Source organism: Oratosquilla oratoria, chromosome 6 (assembly GCF_046742065.1).
Source record: "Oratosquilla oratoria isolate Oo_2021 chromosome 6, ASM4674206v1, whole genome shotgun sequence".
Lineage (NCBI taxonomy): Eukaryota > Metazoa > Arthropoda > Malacostraca > Stomatopoda > Squillidae > Oratosquilla > Oratosquilla oratoria.
The window spans coordinates 1,097,542-1,121,379 of record NC_134782.1 but is presented as its reverse complement, the minus strand read 5'-3'; the positions used below and the strand labels follow the sequence as shown (position 1 = coordinate 1,121,379).

The 23,838-nt window shown below is 39.5% G+C and overlaps 1 protein-coding gene across 7 annotated transcripts in view; it reads left to right on the top strand.

The window, feature by feature from the left end:
• The window catches only part of LOC143026242 (rab GTPase-activating protein 1-like), an 87,821-nt gene that overhangs the window by 37,880 nt on the left and 26,103 nt on the right, over positions 1 to 23,838 (top strand). For all 7 annotated transcript variants that reach the window (XM_076186310.1, XM_076186307.1, XM_076186309.1 and 4 more), the window contains 6 exons: positions 1,598 to 1,677; positions 2,533 to 2,697; positions 7,609 to 7,797; positions 9,338 to 9,463; positions 15,084 to 15,269; positions 16,917 to 17,091. In XM_076186310.1, the coding sequence (XP_076042425.1) occupies positions 1,598 to 1,677; positions 2,533 to 2,697; positions 7,609 to 7,797; positions 9,338 to 9,463; positions 15,084 to 15,269; positions 16,917 to 17,091 (921 nt within the window). The remainder of the gene's footprint in view (positions 1 to 1,597; positions 1,678 to 2,532; positions 2,698 to 7,608; positions 7,798 to 9,337; positions 9,464 to 15,083; positions 15,270 to 16,916; positions 17,092 to 23,838) is intronic.

Here is a 23,838-nt window from a genome sequence, read left to right as displayed (position 1 = left end):
TTGCTAGTTTCCTTGTTTTTGCTAAGATATTATCTGCTGTCGTTTGTGACCTGAATTTAACCTTAATTGGTCTGGTCTTATCCGTACTATATTTCTCAAGCCTATACATTTCTTCAATTTGTTTCCCAATTTCAGGTTCATCTTCCTGAACTAATTCTAGTAAACTGCTTACTTTTTCTTTTTCCTCTTTGATTCTTGTGGTTCAATTTAGATTATACTTCTCTTCCATTCCTAATATAATTATACATTTCTTTTTATCTGCTAAGTCTCTTACCATATTCTCCTTCTGTCTTATCACTTTAATAACTGTGTCGTCAGTTTGTTCTTTCATCTGTTGTTTTACAATATCATTAAATGCAATTTTGATGTTTCTTGGATTTTTTCCAACCTTGTGCTTCTTCTGCTATGGACTCTTTATTAGCTTTATTATTCTTCTTTAATGCCTCATTCTCATCTTTTACTTCTTTTAACTGTCTTTTTAATACTTCTATTTCTTTAGTTAGTTTTGGTTGACCTTCTCTACTTCTTCCAATTTTTCAACTCTCTGCGTGATCTTCGTGAGTTCACCGAACCTATCCTCCCAATGTTTGACAATTTTCTCAAGTTTTTCTTCTAGGCTTGCTAATCGGGGAGGTTTGGCTTCCCCCCCACATTAAATCCTTGGAAATTGTTATCTTCACTTTCCATTGTGCTGCTCTTATGTATATTTCTAATCTTTACATTTTTGTTAGTCCCTTCATCGTCACTAAATTGATCTGGCCTGCGTTTGTTTATATGGCGTCTGCCTGCCTGGACCAAGTCTTCTCCTTTTTCATCACCTTCCCACTACATCACAAGCTTTCCCCTTCCCTGTAAATACAAAAAGGTACTTTCTTGACGTTGAGATCCACGAAAATTTCACTTTTTCTTCGGAGCTCCAATCTTTGCCGTCACTCCGACGAACGTGTGTGTGTGAATGGAAAGGGTGGTAAGGTAAATGCCCAAAAAATGTAGGAGTTTTATTACTAATGTTTCATCCTTAAAGTACTTCAGAGTATGAAGAAGTCCTTTAAGGACGAAACGTTAGTAATAAAACTCCTACTGTTTTTTGGTGTTTACCTCACTATACTTTCCACTCATTCTGTCATACGTGTTACAATATATATATATACTGTATATATATATATATATATATATATATATATATATATATACATATATATATATATATATACATATACATATACATATATTACTTCATACAGGATTGGAAATTGAAATTTCATGATAAAGAATTCAAACTGGTTTCAATTTGTTTTTTAACACTGATTTTCCTACCAGACATTTTTGGGAAAGACATTTCTGTGCATTATCACAGTACTGTATGCCATTTCTGTACATTTGTATTGCACTAAATCATTGCTGCTTCCAGACATTTAAGCAGAGGTAGAATCTCCCATATCCTGGGTGTTTAAAAGATGTCTGAAGAATTGAAGAATTTTTTATTATTTTTTAACCTAGACCTAATCTGATAGTATCTGTGATGGCAGTATCAAGTCTTACATGAAACATGTTTGACATTTATATGAAATCATGATTGATTCTTGATTGTTTTCAGATGATGATGAACCTCTTCTTAGTGGATCTGGTGAAGTATCAAAAGATTGTCCTGAAGGAGAACTTGAGATGTGGCGGCAGGTTTGTGGCCCTGTGAATTTCAGTGATTGTTAGTCTGTTTGTAGATCTTCCCTTAAGTATTATTTGTTAGGTATTTTCATTTATTCAGAGTGAGAACTACGTTATATTGTGGAATTTGTATATAGATTGTGGAATTTGTATAGAGATTGTAGTGTTGATCATCGGGAAGATGAGAGTGCATTGCATTATGATATCAAAGGCACAGCTGTAGTCTACTTCTAATTGATTTAATATTAAAACAGATGAATCACCATTAGTTTTTTGTGTAGCCTGTTGCTTTCTCTATTCTCTATTTCATTAGGTAGAGGAGGATTTATGTTTAGAAAGGAAGGGAGAAGACAAGATAGGAGTGAGTGGAGAATGGTTGTATATGGATGATGATGTGATGCATTGAAGGGAGTGGGTGGGGGATTGGGAGATTAGGGAGTTGTTATGTGTGAATGATATTTTGACCCAGCTTTAAGGGATTTCTCCCTGTCTTCTCTTTTTCTGCATGAGGGGATGGAGGCGGGGTCACAGATTAAATGAAGCTGCTTTTCTGTGGATGTGCTGTGTCTTGCTGCATTGCTTCTGACCCAGGGCATTGGATGAGATACAGGGATGACCTGTCATCCAGGAGCCAAGAAAAGAGGGAGGGAGGGGTTGTGAATGGAAGTGGAGTATGTGGGGATGAAATGGATGAGAATGGATTTATGTCTTTTGACTTTGGCTACCTCCCTTGTAATGGGGAAAAAGCCCTTGGTATATGTATGTATAAAAGTTAAACTGACTTTTTGGCTATATCTCTGACAGATTGGCTAAAGCTGTTGCCATAAAGCGAAGCTAAAATTTGAACCACAATTCCTTCTCTTGCAGGTTCTGCCTAAATGGCAAGCCACCCCACAGCAGATGCCAAAGGGTGTTGCAAGCCTGGTGAAGAAGGGAGTACCTGAGGCCTTGCGTGGTGAAGTATGGCAGCTTCTGGCAGCCTGCCTGGATGATTGTGAGATGATGGATACCTATAGGGTACTACTCACAAAGGTAAGGATGTTTATTTGAATAAGGTGTTAGGGTTATTTGTGACCAAATCTGATATTGATTGTTTAGGGAAATTGTGATAGGCAGCTCCATGTGCTGTTCATTTGGCACATGTCAGAAAGGGTCATTGTCCCATTGTCCATCTCCAAATCTTACCAAGACCCTCAGATTCACTTGGAGGTTCAGCACCAAGGAGTTGGTACTTGGTAGTGGGACATGCCTAGGGTATCTCTTTGTATCAGTTTTCACAATTTTTCCCATCATGTATTATTATATATTTATTTATTTTTATTTAGTCATTTATTATTATTACTTTTTATGATATTTTTATTGGGGTATTTGGGTCTGGAGAATTGGCTGCATGTTAATGTGGCATTAAAAGCTGCTCAATAGTATGTAGCTGATACTTTAGGGTGTATATGGGTACCTACAGACCATAGCCACATCATTTTGTCTGTGGTAGAGGAAATATCAATTCATAGAGAAATGATGCTACTGTATTATACTGTGACTGTCCCTTCATTATGCTGAGCCCCCACTCTTAAAATTATGGCCTGTACCACCTCTCTGAATGTTCGTTTCCTTCTTTGCCGAATCCTGTGGTAGGGGAGAAAGAATACTGCCACTGAGTGTTTCCATTTGTGCTGTAAAAGGCAACAAAAACAGGACATTCTACTCTCTGTAACCTCAAAGGGGGCATTCCTATAAAAAGTGAAGGCATAAGAGGGTCTGGGAGGAGTTTTCCAACCATAACCCCAAAGTTTGGGTCTTTTAATGTGCGTGAATGTGGTACAGATGAGAGTAAAAGTGAAGAGATAGGCAATATGTTTGTGAGAAGAAAGATGGATGTGTTGATATTGAGTGAAACTTAAGTTTAAAGGAAGGGGCAAGTTTGAGTTTAGGTGTGTAGTTGGAAGTGTGTCAGAAATGAAGAGAGGATGAGGGAGAGAAGGTGTGGCTATACTAGTAACTAAAGAGATAGGTAAGTGTCTGGTGGAATGGAATGAGGTTTCTTCAAGGTTAATGTTGATGAAGGTGAAACTAGGAAGGTAGATGTGGGTCTTTGTAAGTGCATATGGGCCTGGTAGTGAGAAGAGTGTAGAGGAAAAGGAGTCTTTTTGGATAGATTTAAATGAGTGCATAGAGGGATTAGGGAGAAATGTCAATGTAGTTGTATTAGGAGACCTTAAAACTAGGGTAGGAAATGAACCAATAGAAGGAGTGGTTGTGAAGTGTGGAGTTCAAGGAAAAAAACGTAATGGAGAGTTGATGGTGGAAATGTGTCTAGAGAGTTGATGATAGTAAATACAGTGTTTAGGAAGAAAGTCAAGCATAAGTACACATGGGAGAGGGTGGTGGATGGAAGGGTGGTAGAGCATAAATGGACTATATTGTGGTAACCAGGAGTATAGTAGGAGGAAATGAGAAAGAAAAGGAGTACAAGAAGAAGCTGAGAGAAGAGTGAGAGGGAGTGAAGGATAGAGTAGAACTAGGAGTGGAGGAGGAAAGGGGATGGTTCAAAGAGGGAGCCACAAAGTGTGCAAAGATGGTGTGTGGAACAAGGAGGACAGGAGGAAATAGAAGGAAGGGTAGTGAGTGGTGGGATGAGGAAGCAAAGAAGGTTGTAGAATAGAAGAAGTGAGCTTTCACAGATTGGTTACAAAATAGGATGAGAGAATCATATGAGAGGTACAAAGAAAAGAGAAGAGAACTAAAGCATAAGATAAAGGAGGCAAAGAGGAGAGCAAATGTGAAATGGGTTAAGAGTATGACAGAAAATTTTGAAAGTAATAGAAAGATGTTTTGGAAAGAAATTAAGAGAGGAAGAGGAGGCAAATCAAGTAGAGAAGAAAAGGTAAAAGGTGCAGATGGAGAGATGATAATGGAAGAGAAGGCAGTGAGCGGAAGATGGGCAGAGTATTTTAGGGAGTTGCTAAATGTGAAGGAGGATAGGGAGGGAAAGGTAGTTGCAGTGGGAAGTGCTAAGAAAATGACTGATGAATGAGGAAAATGGATGAGAAATAAGGAAGGATGAAGTGAAGGCAGTTGTTAAGATGAGAGCAGGTAAGGCACCTGCGTTGGATGTATGTCATGCAAAAGGTTTGAAAAAAGGAGGTACAGTGATGGACTGGCTGGTGAGGTTATCTAATATTTGTTTAAGAGAGGGTAGAGTGCTGGAGGACTGGAGGAGTGCCTGTATAGTTCCACTTTACAAGGGAAAAGGGGACAAATTTGAGTGTAGTAGTTTCATAGGGATTAGTTTGTTAAGTGTAGTTGGGAAGGCTTATGGGAGGGTCTTGATTGAGAGGATTAGGAGAGGAACAGAGGGAGTAATTGGTGAGGAACAGTGTGGGTTTAGGACAGGTAGGGGTTGTGGTAAGACAGATATGTGAGAAAGCTATAGGAAAAGGTAAGGATGTTTTTTGGGCTTTTATGGATTTGGAAAAGGCTTATGACAGGGTAAACAGGAAGGCACTCTGAAGAGGTTTTCCAGATATATGGGATAGGAGGAAAGCTTTTAGCTGTCAAGAGCTTTTACTAGAGTAGTAGAATGTGTGTCAGGATTAGAAATGGAGAGAGTGAGTGATTTGAGGTAAAGGTGGGACTTCATCTGAGATGTGTTATGGCACCCTGGTTGTTCAATTTATAAATGGATGGGGTGTTGCAAGAGGTAAATGCAAGGGTAGTGGGTCAGGGATTGGAGATGGTTAAAGAAAATGGAGAAAATTGGGAGATTAGCCAGCTGTTGTTTGTGAACGACACTGTTTGTAGCAGGGTCAGAGGAGGGATTGAGGAAGTTAGTGACAGAGTTTGGGAAGGTGTGCAAAAAAAGGAAGTTGAAGATAAATGTGGGTAAAAGTAAGGTGATGAGATATACAAGGGGTGAAAGTGGCAGCAGACTGGAAGTGAGCATTAAGGGAGAAAGACTGAAAGAAGTGGATAGTTTAGATATTTTGGTGTGAATGTGGCAGGAAAGTGAGGAGTGGAGGCGGAGGTAGAATATAGATTGAGAGAAGCGAGTAAATGCCTTGGTGGATTAAAAAATGTAATGAGAAATAGACATTTGGGAAGGGATGCTAAGAAAGATTGTATGAAGGAGTGATTGTGCCAACAGCACTGTACGAGTATGGGGAGAAACATGGAATATAAGAGAGGAAGAGTTTGAATGTGTTTGAGATGAGGTGTCTGAGAAGTATGGTAGGGGTTACCAGGCTAGAGTGAGAAATGAGATGAGGAGGAGAATAGGGGTGGAAAGGGAGTTGGGAGATAGGGTTGATGAAAGAGCATTGGGATGGTTTGGACACATGGAAAGAATGAGTGAAGAAAGACTAGTAAAAGAGGTGTGGATGGCAGAGGAAGAAGGAGTGAACATGAGGGGTCGACCTAGGATGAGGTGGATGGATGGTGTAAAAGGGGCTTTGGGAAAGAGGGGAATGTCTGTTGAGGAAGGATGGGAGAGGACAGAAGATGGGTGAATGGAAAATGGTTGTATATGGATGATGCTGTGATGCATGAGGTGGAATGGGTGGGGGGATGTGGGGATAAGGGAGTATGTGTGAGAAATAATTTGACGCAGCCCAAAGGGATTTCTCCCTGTCTTCTCCTTTTCTAGTTGAGGGGACTGAGAGGGCGAGTTGCCAATTTAATGAAGCGTCCTTGCTGTGGATGTTGTGTGTCTTGTGACACTGCTTCTGACCAAGGGCAGTGGGTGAGATGCAGGGATGACCTGTCAACCAGGAGGTGCCAAGATAAGAGGGACGGAAGAGGGTAGAGAGGAGTGGAGTGTGATAGGGATGGAATGGGTGGGAATGTTTTTATGATTTTGTTTTTTGGCTACCTCCCTTATTAAGAGGAAAAAGTCTTTGGTATATGTATGTATGTATGTCTTTTTCATGATTTCCTTTTCTTCCCTGCATGTTTTTACATATTCCTTTCATTGATATATATTTGCCACTTTCTAGGATTTTTCTCTTCCATCTTTTCCAAGCTTTATTTGTTTATTTATTTATTTATTTATTTTTTCCCTCTCTGCACTTTCTGTTAAATCAGCATTTATTATATTCCTTTCCCTGTTTTTGTCTTGGCACATATTTATCCAGCCATTCTTTCCCCCTTTTAAATTCCATGTTTCTACCCCATATAGTGCTGTCGGGACAATCACCCCTTCATATAATCTCCTCTACATCCATTTCCAAAGGCATATTTGTCACGACAATTTTTAATCCTTCAAGGCATTTACTTGCTTCTCTCAATGTACAATTTACTTCCACTGCCACTCCTCCCTTTCCTGCCACACATGACCCCAAAATATAAAAAGACAGATACGAATGTAGTAGCTTTAGAGGAAGCAGTCTATGGAGCATAGTTGATTACACATATGGAAGGGTGTTAATTGAGAGGATTGTGAGGGAAATATGTGAATAAACAAAAATAAAAAGAGGAGGAGTTAGTTTGGAAGGGCTTGGTAGAGAGAATAAAGTTTTTGGCCTGATGCAGAGACCTGGTACCTGCCCAGAACTTCTGGAGGTGGGGAGAAGGTGTTGCCATAAGACAGGTTTTGGGGGTCTCTCCGTTGGTTCTCTTTTCTCCCGAATGGGATAGCAGCTTCTTGCAGGCGCAACATGGTAGCTTCAAGCTTTCTTATGTGGAAAAAAGTGGGGAAATTGTTATAGTTGCTAGAAAGCTTGTGTCCTTTCCAAAGATCAAGTATCACCCTCAAGATGAAGGTGAGGGTATGGATGGTTTTGAAAATGGACAGTGAGGAATCTAATTGATTTATCATGCAAGACAACCTCTGGCAGGTAGCCATTTTTGGTCCCTTAGTTCATAGTTCAGTGTAGGAATGGTATCCGCTTGATAGTAGTGTGACTGTAGTTGCTTAGCTGATATATTTCTCATTTATGTTTTATTTAGGAATGTCCAAGTGAGCAGGTCATCCTCCGGGACATCAACCGAACCTTTCCAGCCCACAATTACTTCAAAGAAACAGGCGGAATTGGCCAGGATGCCCTCTACAAGATCAGTAAGGCTTATGCAGTGTACGATGAGGAGGTGGGCTATTGCCAAGGCCTCTCCTTCTTAGCAGCTGCACTCCTTCTGCATGTAAGTAGGCCCCCATTTTTTTTTTTCTTAGCATAAAAAAGTTTGTTTATCTTTTTCCCAATAGTAGTGGCCTAGATTTTACTGACATGTTCATGCATCTTGCAAGATGAGGGCACATACACTAGTACATTCATTGTTGTTCTTCATGGAAAAGATTTTTTCAATAGGTTCTTTATACTAGTATGTGAGTATATGATACAGTAACAGTTGTTTTTTATACTTTGTCTCTCAGGTTAGTGCCACTTTTTAGGCATATTTTCATAGCTGTTGTAAGCACAATGAGCACATTATTGAGAAATAAACTCACTATTGTAGATATATATTTTTTCTTCAAAGATATATTTCTCTTTGATGTTTAATGTTTACTTATGGTGTCACATTACAAATCTTGTCTGTGTTGTAGTCTTAGGGCATTGGTAGCTGCATACTTGTAGATATTACATGTATACTATATACATAGTGTAAGGCATTGATATAAGTCTTATGTATTTGTATTTATGCACATTTGTATGCTGTAGGGCCTGCTGTGGAAGAGCTGTGCCTCACAGTGCTGCTCATGACCTAAGCAGTGTAATGGGGGACAGGGTGACCCTTCACCCACAAGGTGCTGCCCTCTTCATTTGTATGTCCCATCACCTTACTATTACCCACATTTACTTTTGGCTTTCTCCCATTGTGCATCTTCCCTAACTCCACTAGTTGCCTCAGATCCTCCTTTGACCTACCCACAAGCACAGTGTCATCTGGAAAAAACACCTGGCAGACCTCCCACTTTTTCCACCACACAAACAGTCCAGGTGCATTCTGCTCACATATCTATAACAACCTACACCTAATATCTCAACACTTTCGTACAAAAACTTAAACACAGACCACAAAAAAAATCACTTCTTCACAGGCTAACAGATTCTATACCTCAGTAGACTCTCCCAGAAATCAATACAGCAGAGAAATTGCTCCTAAAACAAGCAAGAATTGCACTGGTATACCTATGTTTAGGTTTCACAGAAACTGTCCCATCATAAAACTGGCCTGGCAATAGACATTAAATACCCTTGGTACAATCACCATAGACAAAGACAGAACACTTTATGCACTGACTCCCTCTTGTCAGTTCCACAAAATATCTTCACTGAGTGATTTGTGGACTGAACCAGTGGCTGTAGCCATTTTCCTTAGGGGTCATGGATCTCCTGCAAGAGAGAACTGGGGCAGTGGTTGAACTGATCACTCAATCAGTTGATTGATTACAATAGAGATAGAGACTGGTAGGAGAGAGTGGGAGGTGGAAAAATGCTGTATCTATCAATCAATCCATCACCTGTGGTCTCTCTTGCAAAAGACCTGCAGCCTTCAGGTAACTGGCAACAGCTACCTAAAGAGATGTTGTAAACTTTACTAAGGGTTCCCGGTAGATTGTTGGGTTAGATGAGTAATTGATGGGTACTTTTTAATTTCCAGTTTAAATTTCCTCTTGCAGTTTATCTTATTTTATTTTATTATTATTATTATTATTTTTTTGCAATGCTTATACAAACAGATGCCAGAGGAGCAGACCTTCTGTGTATTGGTGCAGATCATGTTTGAGTATGGACTGCGGGACCTGTTCAAGGATGGGTTTGAGATCTTGCACATGCGGTTCTATCAGCTTGACAAACTTATGGAGGTTAGTAGAAATTTTATGGGTTTTGAATATTGTATCCCTTCACAAAAGTGGCATGCAGTCTATATTTTGTTTTGATTGATGCCAGATGTTTTTATTCAATTGAGGTGTGGATTACTATCTGAAGAGGCTTTGGTTAAGCCAACCTTCACCCCAAAGTCTTTCCTTCAGTTGAATAAATAAGTAAAATGATTACATACCTGGAGAGGAACAGAAGGAGAGGAACAGAAGGAGTAATTGGTGAGGAACAGTGTGGATTTAGGACGGGTAGAGGTTGTGTAGATCAGATCTTTGTGGTAAGACAGATATGTGAGAAAGCTATAGGAAAGGGGAAGGATGTTTTTTGGGCTTTTATGGATCTGGAAAAGGCTTATGATAGGGTAGACAGAAAGGCACTGTGGGAGGTTATGCAGATTTATGGGATAGGAGGAAAGCTTTTGGGAGCTGTCAAGAGTTTTTATGTGAGTAGTAGAGCATGTGTTAGGATTGGAAATGGAGAGAGTGAGTGGTTTGAAGTAAAGGTGGGACTTCGTCAAGGATGTGTTATGTCGCCCTGGCTGTTCAACTTATACATGGATGGGGTGGTGCGAGAGGTGAATGCTAGGGTAGTGAGTCAGGGATTGGAGATGGTTAAAGAAAATGGAGAAAAGTGGGAGGTGAGCCAGCTGTTGTTTGCAGACGACACTGCGCTTGTGGCAGGGTCAGAGGAGGGATTGAGGAAGCTGGTGGCAGAGTTTGGGAGAGTATGTGATAGAAGAAAGCTAAAGATAAATGTGGGTAAAAGTAAGGTGATGAGATGTACAAGGGGTGAAAGTGGCAGTAGACTGGAAGTGAACATTAAGGGAGAGCGACTGGAGGAAGTGGATAGTTTTAGATACTTGGGTGCAAGTGTAGCAGGAAAAGGTGGAGTGAAGGTGGAGGTAGAATGTAGATTGAGAGAAGCGAGTAAATGCCTTGGTGGTTTAAAGAGTGTAATGAGAAATAGACATTTGGGAATGGATGCGAAGAGGAGACTGTATGAAGGAGTGATTGTGCCAACAGCATTGTATGGGGCAGAAACGTGGAACATAAGAGAAGAAGAGAGAAGGAGTTTGAATGTGTTTGAGATGAGGTGTCTGAGAAGTATGGTGGGGGTTACTAGGCTAGATAGAGTGAGAAATGAGGAGGTGAGGAGGAGAACAGGGGTGAAAAAGGATTTGGGAGATAGGGTTGATGAAAGAATATTAGGATGGTTTGGACACATGGAAAGAATGAGTGAAGAAAGACTAGTAAAAGAGGTATGGAAGGCAGATGTGGAGGGAGTGAACATGAGGGGACGTCCTAGGATGAGGTGGATGGATGGGGTGAAGGGGGCTTTGGGGAAGAGGGGAATGTCTGTTGAGGAAGGAAGGGAGAGGACGGAAGACAGAGGTGAGTGGAGAATGGTTGTATATGGATGATGTTGTGACTGCATGAGGAGGAATGGGCGGGGGGGTGGGGGGTGGGGTAGTATGTGTGAGTAAATTTTGACGCAGCCCGAAGGGATTTCTCCCCGTCCTCTCCTTATATGCAAAGGGGGACGGAGAGGGGGGGTCGCCGATTAAATGAAGCGGCCTTGCTGTGGATGTACTGTGTCTTGCGACACTGCTTCTGACCCAGGGCGGTGGGCAGGGTGCAGGGATGACCCGTCATCCAGGAGGTGCTCAGATGAGAGGAAGGGTGGGAGGGGTGTGGAGTGTATTTAGGGATGAATTGGGTGGGAGTGTTTTTATGCCTTTCCCTTTTTGGCTACCTCCCTTGGAAGGGGGAAAAAGCCTTGGTATATGTATGTGTATGTATGTCATCATACTGAAGATGTTTCACACGTAGAAAATTTGTGAAGGTGATCAAGGGGAAATTCATGTACCAGCACCTCAGTTTTGAAAGTGTTTTCTTTAAGTGAAAGAAATCACCTGATGGAATCCCAAGACTAAGGTGTGTACAATCCAGATCATGTGATGTGAGCTAAACAAGGCAGGATTAATGCTTTGAGGACTGGTTTCATTGAACTTGATTGATATTTTGACAGCAGACAAGTTTTCATGAGTAAATGGGCATTGGATATGATACAATTTGTAAATGTTTCATTTTGTACAATTTTCTTCTTCTTCTTCATTTCTTGTAACATTTCAGATGTTACTTGTTCTGCTAGGTGGCTAGACATGAATGTCTTTGTTTGAATGTGGGTTTGAGACTGTATATCCTCATTGCAGTTACATGTTGATTAGCAGATTCAAACCATCTGCCTCAGGGTGACCCCTCACCCAGATATATGTGTATGTTATTTATTAGACTCGTTACTACCCAGCCCGAAGGGGTTTCTCCCGTCTTCTCTTTTTCTGCATGAAGGGACAGAGAGAGGGGGTTGCCGATTTAATGAAGCAGCCTTGCTGTGTCTTGCTGCATTGCTTCTGACCCAAGGCAATGGGCAAAATGCATGGATGACCAAGAGGAGCCAAGAAAAGACGGAGGGGGTGTTGAATGGGAGTGGAGTATGTGGGGATGGAATGGGTGGGAGTGGATTTATGCCTTTGATTTTTAGCTACCTCCCTTGTAAGAGAGAAAAAGATGTCGATATATGTATGTATATATTATTCTTGGTGTTGGATATAGACATCTGGTGTAAAATAATCTTTTAGAAAAGGTTAAAAAGGATTGTTATTGGATACATATATGCAGGGAAGGATGGCAGCAAATTGGAAGTGAGACTGGAGGAAGTGGATAGCTTTAGATACTTGGGTATGAATGTGATGGGAAAGGAAGGAGTGGAGATGGAGGTAGAATGTAGATTGAAAAGTGTAATGAGAAATAGATATTTGGGAATGGATGCTAAAAAGAGATTGTATTTACCTAGTTGTATTTTAAGGGAAGAGAGATATGCTCATAGTGACCCACTTTTGTATCTTTCAGCATCCAGTTTGATCTTAAATTCTTCTATAGTTTTTGCACTGACTGTTTCTTCATTTATTTTGTTTCTGGTATCTATCACTCTGTGGAAAGCTATTCTTTTTCAGACCTCTTCTGTAACTATCCTTTTTAAGTTTCTTTTCGTGTCCTCTTGTTTTTCTTCTATCCCACTTTAGTAAGTCATCACTATCAAGGACTTCCATCCCTTTCATAATTCTGTAGATGGTTAGCAGGTCTCCTCTTTCTCTTCTTTGTTCCAATGTTGGTCGTTTGACTTTGTCCAATCTTTGTTTTTATGTCAATTAGGAGAGTGCTGGTGCCATCTTTGACATTGCTCTTTGAATTCTTTCTAATTTCTTTATGTTCTTTTTAGTATTAGGTGTCCATAGTGTCACAGCATACTTCAGTTTTGGTCTTATCAATGTAATTATTTTCTTTACCATTTCCTCATCCAAGTAGTCAAGGCCACTTTCACTGATCTTAGTCAATTGAAAGTTTCTCAGACTAATTTATTGATATGTTTGTCTGGTGCCATGTCATTGGTGATAGTTACTCCCAGGTCCCTTTCCGAGTTGACTTTTTTAATTTCCTTTGTACCAATTTTGTATTGTCCCCATATTCTGTTTTTGCCTTTTCCAAATTCCATTATACTACATTTCTTGATGTTGAAATTCACTTCACTCTTCTGACTCCATTTCCAGATTTTGTCCAGGTCTTCTTGTAATGATATGCAATCTTCCTCTGTACTTACTCTCTTTAGTATTTACCTAGTTGTATTATATGGGAAGGGAGTGACCCGTGTGACCCGTCTTTGTATCTTTCAGCATCAAGTTTTTTCTTTAAATCTTGAATAGTGTTTGCACACACTGTTTCCTTATCTAATATTTTCCAGGTATCCACCACTCTATGTGGGAAGCTATTCTTTTTCAGATCTCTTCTACAATTATTCTTTTTGAGTTTCTTTTCATGTTTTCGTTTTCTGTTTCCCATTTTGATAAATCATCTCTGTCTAGGATTTCCATTCCTTTCATGATTCAATAAATAGTCAGTAAATCTCCTCGTTCTCTTCTTTGTTCCAGAGTTGGTAGTTCCAATTTGGACAATCTTTGTTTGTATAACAATTTGGAGAGAGTTGGTGCCATCTTTGTCATTGCTCTTTGTATTCTTTCTAATTTCTTTATATTCTTTTTAGTACTGGGTGTCCATAGTGTTGCTAGGTACTCCAGTTTTGGTCTTATTAGTGTAACTAATATTTTTTGATAATTTCCTCATCCAAATAGTCAAATGGCACTTTCATTGACCTTAATAGGTTGAAGGTTTCTCCGACTATTTTATTGATATGTTTGTCTGGTGACATGTCTTTGCTGATTATTACTCCAAGGTCTCTTTCCAAGTTCACTTTTTTTACTTCTTCACCAATTTTATAATTTCTCAATATTCTATTTTTACTTTTTCCAAACTCCATTATACTACATTTCTTGATATTGAAGTTTACTTTCCACTTTTGACTCCATTTCCAGATTTTGTCTAGGCTTATCTGTAATGATTCATAATCTTCCTCTGTACTTACTTTCTTTAGTAATTTTGCGTCATCTGGGAAGAAGTTCATATAACATTCCACTCCTTCATCCATGTCATTTATGTATATGGCAAACATTATCGGAGCCAATACAGAGGCTTGTGGACTCCACTTATCATTTCTTCCCAATTTAAGTTCTTGTCTCTAAGTACCACCCTCATTTTTCTCCCATTCAAGAAATCTTGAGTGATTGTGCTGACAGTACTGTATGGTGCAGAAACATGGAATATAAGAAAGGGAGAGTTTAAATAGTTTGAGATGAAATGCCTGAGAAGTATGGTAGGGGTTGCTAGGCTGGATGGAGTTGGAAGTGAGGAGAAGAGTGGGGGTGGAAAAGGAGTTGGGAGAAGAGGGTTGATGGAGTAGTATTGGGATGGGATGGTTTGGACACATGGAAAGAACAAGTGAAAAAAAGATTAGAAAAAGTGGTGTGGAAGGCAGAGGAGGAAGGAGTGAACATGAGGGGGCGACCAAGGATGAGATGTATGGATGGGGTAAAAGGGGCTTTGGGAAAGAGGGGAATATCTGTTGAGGAAGGGAGAAGACAAAAGATAGGGATGAGTAGAGAATTGTTGTATATGGATGATGGTGTGATGCATAGAAGGGAGTGGGTGAGAGAGTATGTGTGAATGATATTTTGACACAGCCCAAAGTGATTTCTTCCCATCTTCTCTTTCTGCATGAGGAGACGGAGAGTGGGGGTCGCCAATTAAATGAAATAGCCTTGCTATGGATGCGTTGTGTGTTGCTGCATTGCTTCTGGCAGTGGGTGAGATGCAGGGATGACTCATCATCCAGGAGAAGCCAAGAAAAGAGGGAGGGAGGGGTGGTGAATGAGAGTGGAGTATGTGGGGATGAAATGGGTGGGAGTGGATTTATGACTTTGACTACCTCCCTTGTAATGGGGAAAAAGCCATTGGTATATATATATATATATATATATATATATATATATATATATATATATATATATATATATAGGTATATATATATATATATATATATATATATATATATATATATATATATATATATATATATATATATATATGTGTGTGTGTACATGCATATATTTTTAAATGAAATTTTGACTCATGATTTTCTGCAATTAATTTTCAGGAACATTTACCAGACCTCTACAACCACTTCCAAGACCAGGGTGTTGAATCTCACATGTTTGCCAGCCAGTGGTTCCTGACCCTGTATACAGCCAAGTTCCCCCTCTTCATGGTTTTCCACTATTTGGATGTCTTCCTCCTCACAGGCATTGATTCAGTCTTTCAAGTAGCTTTGGCACTTCTTCAGGTGAGGGTCATATTCTTTGATTGAATGAAATAGCCACATATTTGTCCAAATAATATATACATAATGTTACAGTGAATTATTGGTTGAATGAAATAGCCACATATTTGCCCAAATAATATTTATATGCATAATGTTACAGTGAATTATTTGAGACAGTTCTAACCCTTAAGTTATGGGAAGGGTGATCTTGCAACTTATTAAAACTGGTGGTAGGTAGAAAAATACATATATAAGAACAATTACTGGTAGTTTAGGGTTAATTCAGATAAGATCACTTGGTGGGGGTTTCTTTCAAATGAATGGAATTACTGCCCATGACACTGTATGGAGTGGAGACTTGGTATTTAAGAAAGGCAGAAAGACATTTTTAAAAGTGAGATGAAGTGTCTAAGAAGTATAGTAGGGGTTTAAAGGTTGGATAGAGTGAGAAATGAGATGGTGAGGAGGAGAGTAAGGGTGGAAAGGGAGCTGGTAGATAAGGCTGATGAGATTATTGGGATAGTTTGGTCACATGGAAAGAATGAGTGAAGAAATATTAGGAAAAGAGGTGTGGAAAGCAGATGTGAATGGAGTGAACTTGAGGGGACAACTGAGAATGAGATGAATGGATGGGGTGAAACGGGCTTTGACCAAAAGGGGAATGTCTGTTGAGGAAGGAAGGGAGAAGGCAGAGGATAGGGGTGAGTGGTTGTGTATGAATGATATTTTGATGCAGCCTGAAGGGATTTCTCCCTGTCTTCTCTATTATTTGTATGAGGGGACAGGTAGCTGGGGTGGGGGTCACTGTGTAAATGAAATGGCCTTGCAGTGGATGTACTGTGTCTTTCTGCATTACCTATGAACTGGGCAGTGGGCAGGATATAAGGATGACCTTTCATCCAAGAGGAGCTAACATGAGAGGGAAACAAGGATGGTGGATGGGAGTGGAATGGGTAGGGGTGGGTACATGCCTTGACTTTACTATCTCTCTTATAAGGGAGAAGAAGCCCTTGGTATATAGATAGAATAGAATTACATGGCAACATTCATGAAAATGATAATCCTGCTGTTGGTGGGTTAGTGACTGTGATAACAATAAGAGACTTGGCTGCTACTTCCAAGTTTTAATCAACTGGAACACCAATAGACCTGAAAATACTTTAGAGAATGTAACTTACATAATATAATATACTTGAAGTCAGAAAATGCCATAGTTTATACAATATTTCTTACACATCATTTACTGAACATATAGAACTCATTATATGAGTAGACACGTCATAATATATAAGACATAGTATATGATGTCCACATAATGATTAAATAAGTAAGGGAAAGGAATCAACTTATATAGAGTCATGACTGTTACTCCGACTGGTCCCAAACAGACTCTGACGACGTAGCCAGACAGCTTTGTCTATAGTTTACAGAGTATGCCACACAACCAAACAAATATCTCAGAGTATGAAAAAATTCAATGACAAAATACAACAGTGACATAACTAGGGAAGGCTCCACATTGAAAGATAAAACTGTACAGATCATATCTCACTATATGTGTACTCTTTATTATAAAAAGAATACTTCAACAAACTTTCATGTACCAAATAGAGATCTACCAGACTGACCTTATTCTAAAGAAAGGTATTACCTTCACCAACTAAACAGATGTCCAGGAAGGAATTGTTGTCTTCAGATTTTGAGGGGATTCTAAAGTACTTCCGAGTGTCTCTACCCAAGAAGTACCGCAATGAGGATGTGGCCCGGCAGCTCTTCAAGATTGCCACATCCATCAAGGTGAAGAAGCTCAAAAAGTATGAGAAGGAGTACCTCACCATGAAAGGTTGGTATCCATAGAATATTTTGTGTTTGTCCAAGTGTGTGTGTGTCTGTCTGTCATAGAGATACCTGAATTGGAGTAGGTTGGGCATATGGCTGTGAGTGAAACAAATTTAAAAGGTGAGAGTATGAGGGAGAGACGGGATGAAAATGTATGGATCAGGGAATGACAGAAATCAAGATGTAACTAGTATTTCGTGTGGATACATGAGTGTAGATTTGAGCACAAAGAAGTCATTGAGTGCTTAATATACATTAAGGTAAGAATGATTGGTACCTAGCTCTATGCAAGCACTCTCAAATCCACTCTCATTGTATCACATCACACAGACCATAGGATACAACAAGAAACCAACCCCAGGAACATAATACTTGCACATTAACAAGTCTTTTCCCACTATCCTGTGACACATCTATCTAGAAACATACAAACACAGGTCACAAAATAGCTCTTCTCACTAGATCTACAAATTCAGTACTTCAGCCATGTACTTGCTGATATTAACCCAGAGGAGAGATTACTCTCAATACACATGAGTAACACTAACATTCCTGTGACCAGTGCAAAAACCATACCAACACAAAATTAACAGGCACCAAACACCAAATGTCCCAGATACAATCAATGTTTTACTGTGTCTTATGGATTGAGTGAGTGGTTTGAGGTAAAGGTGGGACTTCACCAGGGATGCGTTATGTCAACTTGGCTGTTCAATTTATACATGGATAGCCAGGAATTGGAGATGGTTAAATAAAGAAAATGAAGAAAAATGGGATATAAGCCAGTTATAGTAGGATCAGAGTAGGGATTAAGGAAGTTAGTGATGGAGTTTGGGAAGGTGTGTGAAAGAAGGAAGTTGAGGGAGTGATTGTGCCAATAGCAGTGTATGGGGCAGAAACATGGAACATAAGAAAGGAAGAGATGAAATGCCTGAGAAGTATGGTAAGGATTACTAGGCTAGATAGAGTGAGAAATGAGGAGGAAAGCAGGGGTGGAAAGGGAGTTGGGAGACAGGGTTGATGAAAGCTTGTTGGGATAGTTTGGACACATGGAATGAATAAGTGTAGAATGATTAGTAAAAGAGGTGTGGAAGGCAGAGGTGGAGTGAACATGAAGGAATGACCAAGGATGAGATCTATGGATTGGGTAAAAGGGATATTGGGAAAGAGGGGAATATCTGTTAAGGAATCGAGGTAGAAGACAGAAGATAGGGGTGAGTGGAAAATAGTTGTGTATGGGTGATGGTGTGATGCATGGAAGGGAGTGGGCGGGGGATGGGGGTTGAGAGTACATGTGAATGATATATTGACGCAGTCTGAAGGGATTTCTCCCTGTCTTCTCTTTTTCTGCATGAAGTGATGGAGAGGGGGCTCAACATTTAAATGAAGCAGCCTTGCTGTGGATGTACTTTGTCTTTCTACATTGCTTCTTCCTTGAAACATTTTAATTCTTCTTCCTCCTCTGTTTCTCCTTTATCTTTCACTACATCTCATACCTCTACTTTGTTTGCTATTCTTTTTCTTTCTCCTTTTCATATAACTTGCTCACTTTCAGCATGTCTCTGCCTCCACTATTTTTCTTTCTTCACCAGTGAACCACCACTCGCAGTGTTCCTTCTACCAGATAATGACCAGGCATTACACTTCCATCTATGAATACATATCCAGAACTCTTTCAATTCTCATTTTTTGGCACCACATTACCCATGAATGCCCTTTCAAAAACCCCTTCCATCAATCTCCCTGGCCCTTGAATACATGTTTTCTTCTTGAACATTTACACTTTTCATTTCAATACACATCTCCAACATCTCTCTGCTGTTGTTCCTCCCTACTACTCCATCTGTTGGCTCATCATCTACTTTAGCATTATGAACCCCCAATACCACTATATTTTTATTTCTCTCCAAACTCTACACATTTATTAAATCACTCCAAAACACTTCTTTATCCTCTTTTTTTTTTTTTTTTTTTTCTAACTACCAAGGCCATATGCACTTACAAATGTAGTTTCTGAAACAGTGATCTTCTGATCAATATAACACATGCACACACACACTAGCAGCGGTTGAAGTAGGATGTACAAAAAGGAGCTCTGAAGCACTAAGCAGTGCTTCGTTGACAGATGAATTTGAAAACGGTGCTAGTTGTGTTTACAAAAGCGGGACAGGAGAAGTGTACTATGAGTGACCAAAATGCAATAGTCTTTGTGTCTTTATTTTATTTTATTAATTTATTTATTTATTTATGGATGACCCGTCATCCAGGAGGTGCTAAGATAAGAGGGAGGGTGGAGGGGTGTGGAGTGTATTCAAGGATGCATTGGGTGGGAATGATTTTATGCCTTTTCCTTTTTGGCTACCTTCCTTGTAAGGGGGAAAAAGCCTTGGTATATGCATGTATGTATGTATTTATTTATTTTTTCTTGATATCAATTACTCTAAGAATGGAAGAAAATAATGGCAATTTTAGGAAAAAAGAACCAACAAAGAGATGCCTGGATGTAAGTAGGTTGGAATCACCATGGGGAGGTGATCCCCAAAAGGACATGCCTGAATGAAACCCTGAAGACGTACCAAAGGTTTGAAATTTTTTTATTTTCCGGTTTTGACAGAGAGGGTGGAATCATGAATAGAGGGATAGAAATAGATAGAGAGCCCAGGTATAGAAATATAGTGTGAAATAGAGAGATCAGCGATGTATTAGATGAAATAATTGAACTAAAAAGTGAGCTTAGGGCAATGTAAAGGGGTTTTTGAAAGGGCATTCATAGGTAATGTTGTGCCCCTATTCAGAGATGGAAGTGTAATGCCTAGTCATTATCTGCTAAGAAATGCAAATGAAGAGACTAACAGGGAGGAGCTAGATGATTTGAAAAAGGAACTAAATATGATCAAGAGAGAAAATGAAAGATTGGAAAATGAAGGTATAAATAAAAATTAATCATTAAAAAAGAAATGAAGGACCAAATACAGGCAGTGACTGAGAAAGTAGAAGAGAAGATCAAAGAAAATTATTTCCGAGAAATAAAGAAACAGTGGAAAGTAGAACAGGATAACCAAAAATGATCTTTTAAAGAAATAGTAGAGCAACAGCTCAAGGAAAATGCTAAGGAAACAGTAATTAAAGTAATTAAGGAGAAAGGAAATTTGGTCTGGGACATGGTGGATATAAAAAAATGCATTGTAATCTATGGTATTAAAGAGAAACATGATGTTCCTAGATATCAGAGAGAAAAAGAGGAGAAAGAGATCGCTAAAGAAATTCTGAAAGAGATTCAAGAGGAAGGACAGAATATAGATAAAGAAATTGAGGAAACGTATAGAATAGGAAAATACTCAAAAGAAAAACAATATAGGCCACTAAAAGTAAAACTTAGGTCTCAAATGATAGCAGAGGAAGTACTATCTAGAACAACAAAACTAGCAAATAGTGAACATTACAAAAATGTATGGATAAAAAAAGAAATGAGTGATGAAGAAAAAGAGAAAGAAAAGGAACTTAGAAATGAAGCAAATGAAAAGAGAACTGAGACTGAAAAGAATGATTTTTTTTTTTTTTTTTTTTTGAGAGTGATGGACCTGAGGCTGAGAAAATGGTATATCAAGAAAAAGGATGGAAAATAGACAGAAAAGGATAAGAAAGGAAAAAATTAAAGATAGCTCATACCAACATAGAATGATTTCAGGACTAAATGAATTAAATGACTATCTGGCATTAGAAAAACCAGATTAAAAAGTCCTCTACCACCAAATACTATGGGACAAGGTCTATACAACCATTGGATGAAAAATAGAAAGGAAAAACAGAGTGGTGGATTATTATTTTTGACTAGGAAAGACTTAAATGTGACAAAAATAACAGAAGGAAAAAACAATGTGAAATCAATTATGATAAAAGTTGAAAACAGCAACATGAAAAGTAGAAAATTTGTAGTAATGTATGTGCCCCCCAAAACACAGTCCTGGACAGAAAGCGATCATTCCAAACTATTGGAAGACACAAAATATGAACTAACTAATTTACTGAAAGAAAGAGGAAATATAGTAATCATGGGTGATTTTAACTTAAAAGAAATATGTTGGGAAGAAATGACAGTGAAGGGTGGAGAATATTTCTGGGGAACATACTACTTGATATGACCATTGAATACACAATGTCTCAGTAGGTGAAGGAAAATACCAGATACAGAAACAATGAGGAACCATTGAGACTAGAATTAATACTTACATCAGAACCTGAAATTGTGGACAGAATTGATTACAAAACTCCAATAGGGAAGAGTGACCATGTACTAATAGAATTTGAACTAAAAGGGCAAATGGAGAAAATGAGAAACATAGAAAAGGAAGACTAATGTACAACAAAATTAATTTTGAGAAACAAAAAATTCAAAACACAAATTGGGATAACTTCCTAAATGAAGAAACAAAGATGGAAGAGAAATGGAATATACGAAAAGAAATTTACAATGAGGGAGTGAACAAATATGTACCACAACAGAAACAAGAAAGAGTATACATAAAAAACTGGTACAGCAAAAAATGTAATGAGGCTGAGGATAAAAGAGACAAAGCTTGGAAAAGATGGAAGAAAGATAAAAAAGAAAAATTAGTAAATGGCAAACATATATGAAACTAAGTATTTCTGTGGCCTTCATGATTCTATCGATGGTCAGTAAGTTGGCTCTCTTCTTTATTCCAAAGTTGGTAACTCCAATTTAGCCAGTCTCTCTTCATATGACAAGTTTGAAAGTGCATATTCCAGTCTAGGCCATACTAGTGTGAATAATATTTTTTTAATGATTTCTATGTCCAAATAAGTAAATGCCACTTTTATTGATCTTAGCAAGTTATAGGATTCTCTGACAGTTTTGTTTATTTGTTTATCAGAGGTAGAATGTAGACTGAGAGAAATGAGTAAGTCCCTTGATGGATTAAAAAGTGTAATAAGAAATAGACATTTGGGAATAGATGCTAAGAGGAGGTTGTATGAAGGAGTGATTGTGCCCACAGCACTTTATGAGGCAGAGACATGGAGCATAAGAGAGGAAGAGAGAAGGAGTTTGAATTTGTTTTAGATGAAATGGCTGAGAAGTATGATAGGGGTTACTAGGCTAGATAGAATGAGAAATGAGGTGGTGAGGAGGAGAACAGGGGTGGAAAGGGAGTTGGGAGATAGGGTTGATGAAAGAGTATTATGATGGTTTGGACACATGGAAAGAATGAGTGAAGAAAGACTAGTAAAAGAGGTGTGGAAGGCAGAGGTGGAAGGAGTGAACATGAGGAGGCATCCTAGGATGAGATGGATGGATGAGGTAAAAGGGGTATTGGGAAAGAGGGGAATGCCTGTTGAGGAAGGACGGGAAAGGACAGATGATAGGGGTGAATAGAGAGTGGTTGTGTATGGATGATGCTGTGATGCATGATGGGGAGTGAGTGGGGGATGGGGGGTGAGAGAGTATGTACGAGAAATAAATTGATGTAGCCCGAAGGGATTTCTCCCCGTCTTCTCCTTTTCTGCATGAGGGGACAGAGAAGGTGGGTCACCGAATTAATGAAGTGGCCTTACTGTAGACGTACTGTGTCTTGTGATACTGCTTCTGACCCAGGGCAGTGGACAAGATGCAGGGATGACCTGTTATCCAGGAGATGCCAAGATAAGAGCAAGGGAAGAGGGTAGAGGGGAGTGGAGTAAGTAGGGGATGGTATGGGTGGGAGTGGTTTTTATGCCATGTCTTGCATTGTGAATACATTCTCACCTCTGCAACATGTTTCCAAATCACCGAGTGAAAGTGATTATTGGGCCTATAGGCCTAGTGACTTAAGGCTGTATACTTTTGTCTCGAAAGTTAATATAAAATGTGTAAATAAAAGTAATACTCGTAGAATAACTTGCGTGAAGTGCATAAACAATATTTAGAATGCACTGTGAGGTGTCTGCACACATCTAGGCATAACGTATAACTGACAACTGTGAGAGACTGTTTTACGTCAAAGTGCTGCCCCCAAAATGTGTTGCCATGAGCGGACTGCCCCCTCCTCCCCCTTAGCTACGCCAGAGGGGTTCCTTAGGTCCCTCACTCCGTCCTTCTTTATCCACCTTTTCCTTCCCCTTACTCCTCCCCATCCTCTACAACCTCACCTTTGTTCTTCCCTTCCTACCCTTCTTTCCCTTCCTTCTCCTTTTCCTCCTCCCCTTCCTCCTGCTTTACTTCCTCCCATTCCTCCTTCTCTTGTACCTCTTTCCCCTTTCTCTTCATCTTTTCCTTCCCTCTTCATTCCTCCAACTTCTCCTTCTTTCTTTCCTCTCCATCCCTTCTTCCCGCCATTTTCCTTTCATTTGCTTGTGCCTACCTCATTTCTACCTTTGTATTTCTCTTCCATCCCCATCTCCCACAATCCCCTTTTCCTTTTCCTACCCCCTCCATCTCCATTCCACCCACCCTTTTGCCTTCATCCCTCCACCACTCCTTCTGCCTCCATCTCCGTTCACTTTCGCTCCTGTGACCCTCACCCCTTTTACTTCCTCTACCTCCTCACAGTCCCACTCCGTCTCTCCACCTCCACTTCCTTCGGTTCTACCCCCTCCACCTCCAACCTATCCACGAGCATCCCCTCCACTCCACCTCTTCCATTTCCATCTCCACATTCACCAGCACCGTCTTCACTCCTCCACCTCCAACTCCATCCCTCTCCACCACTATTTCCACCTCCATCTTCAGCCCATTCAACTTCACCCCCACTCCCAC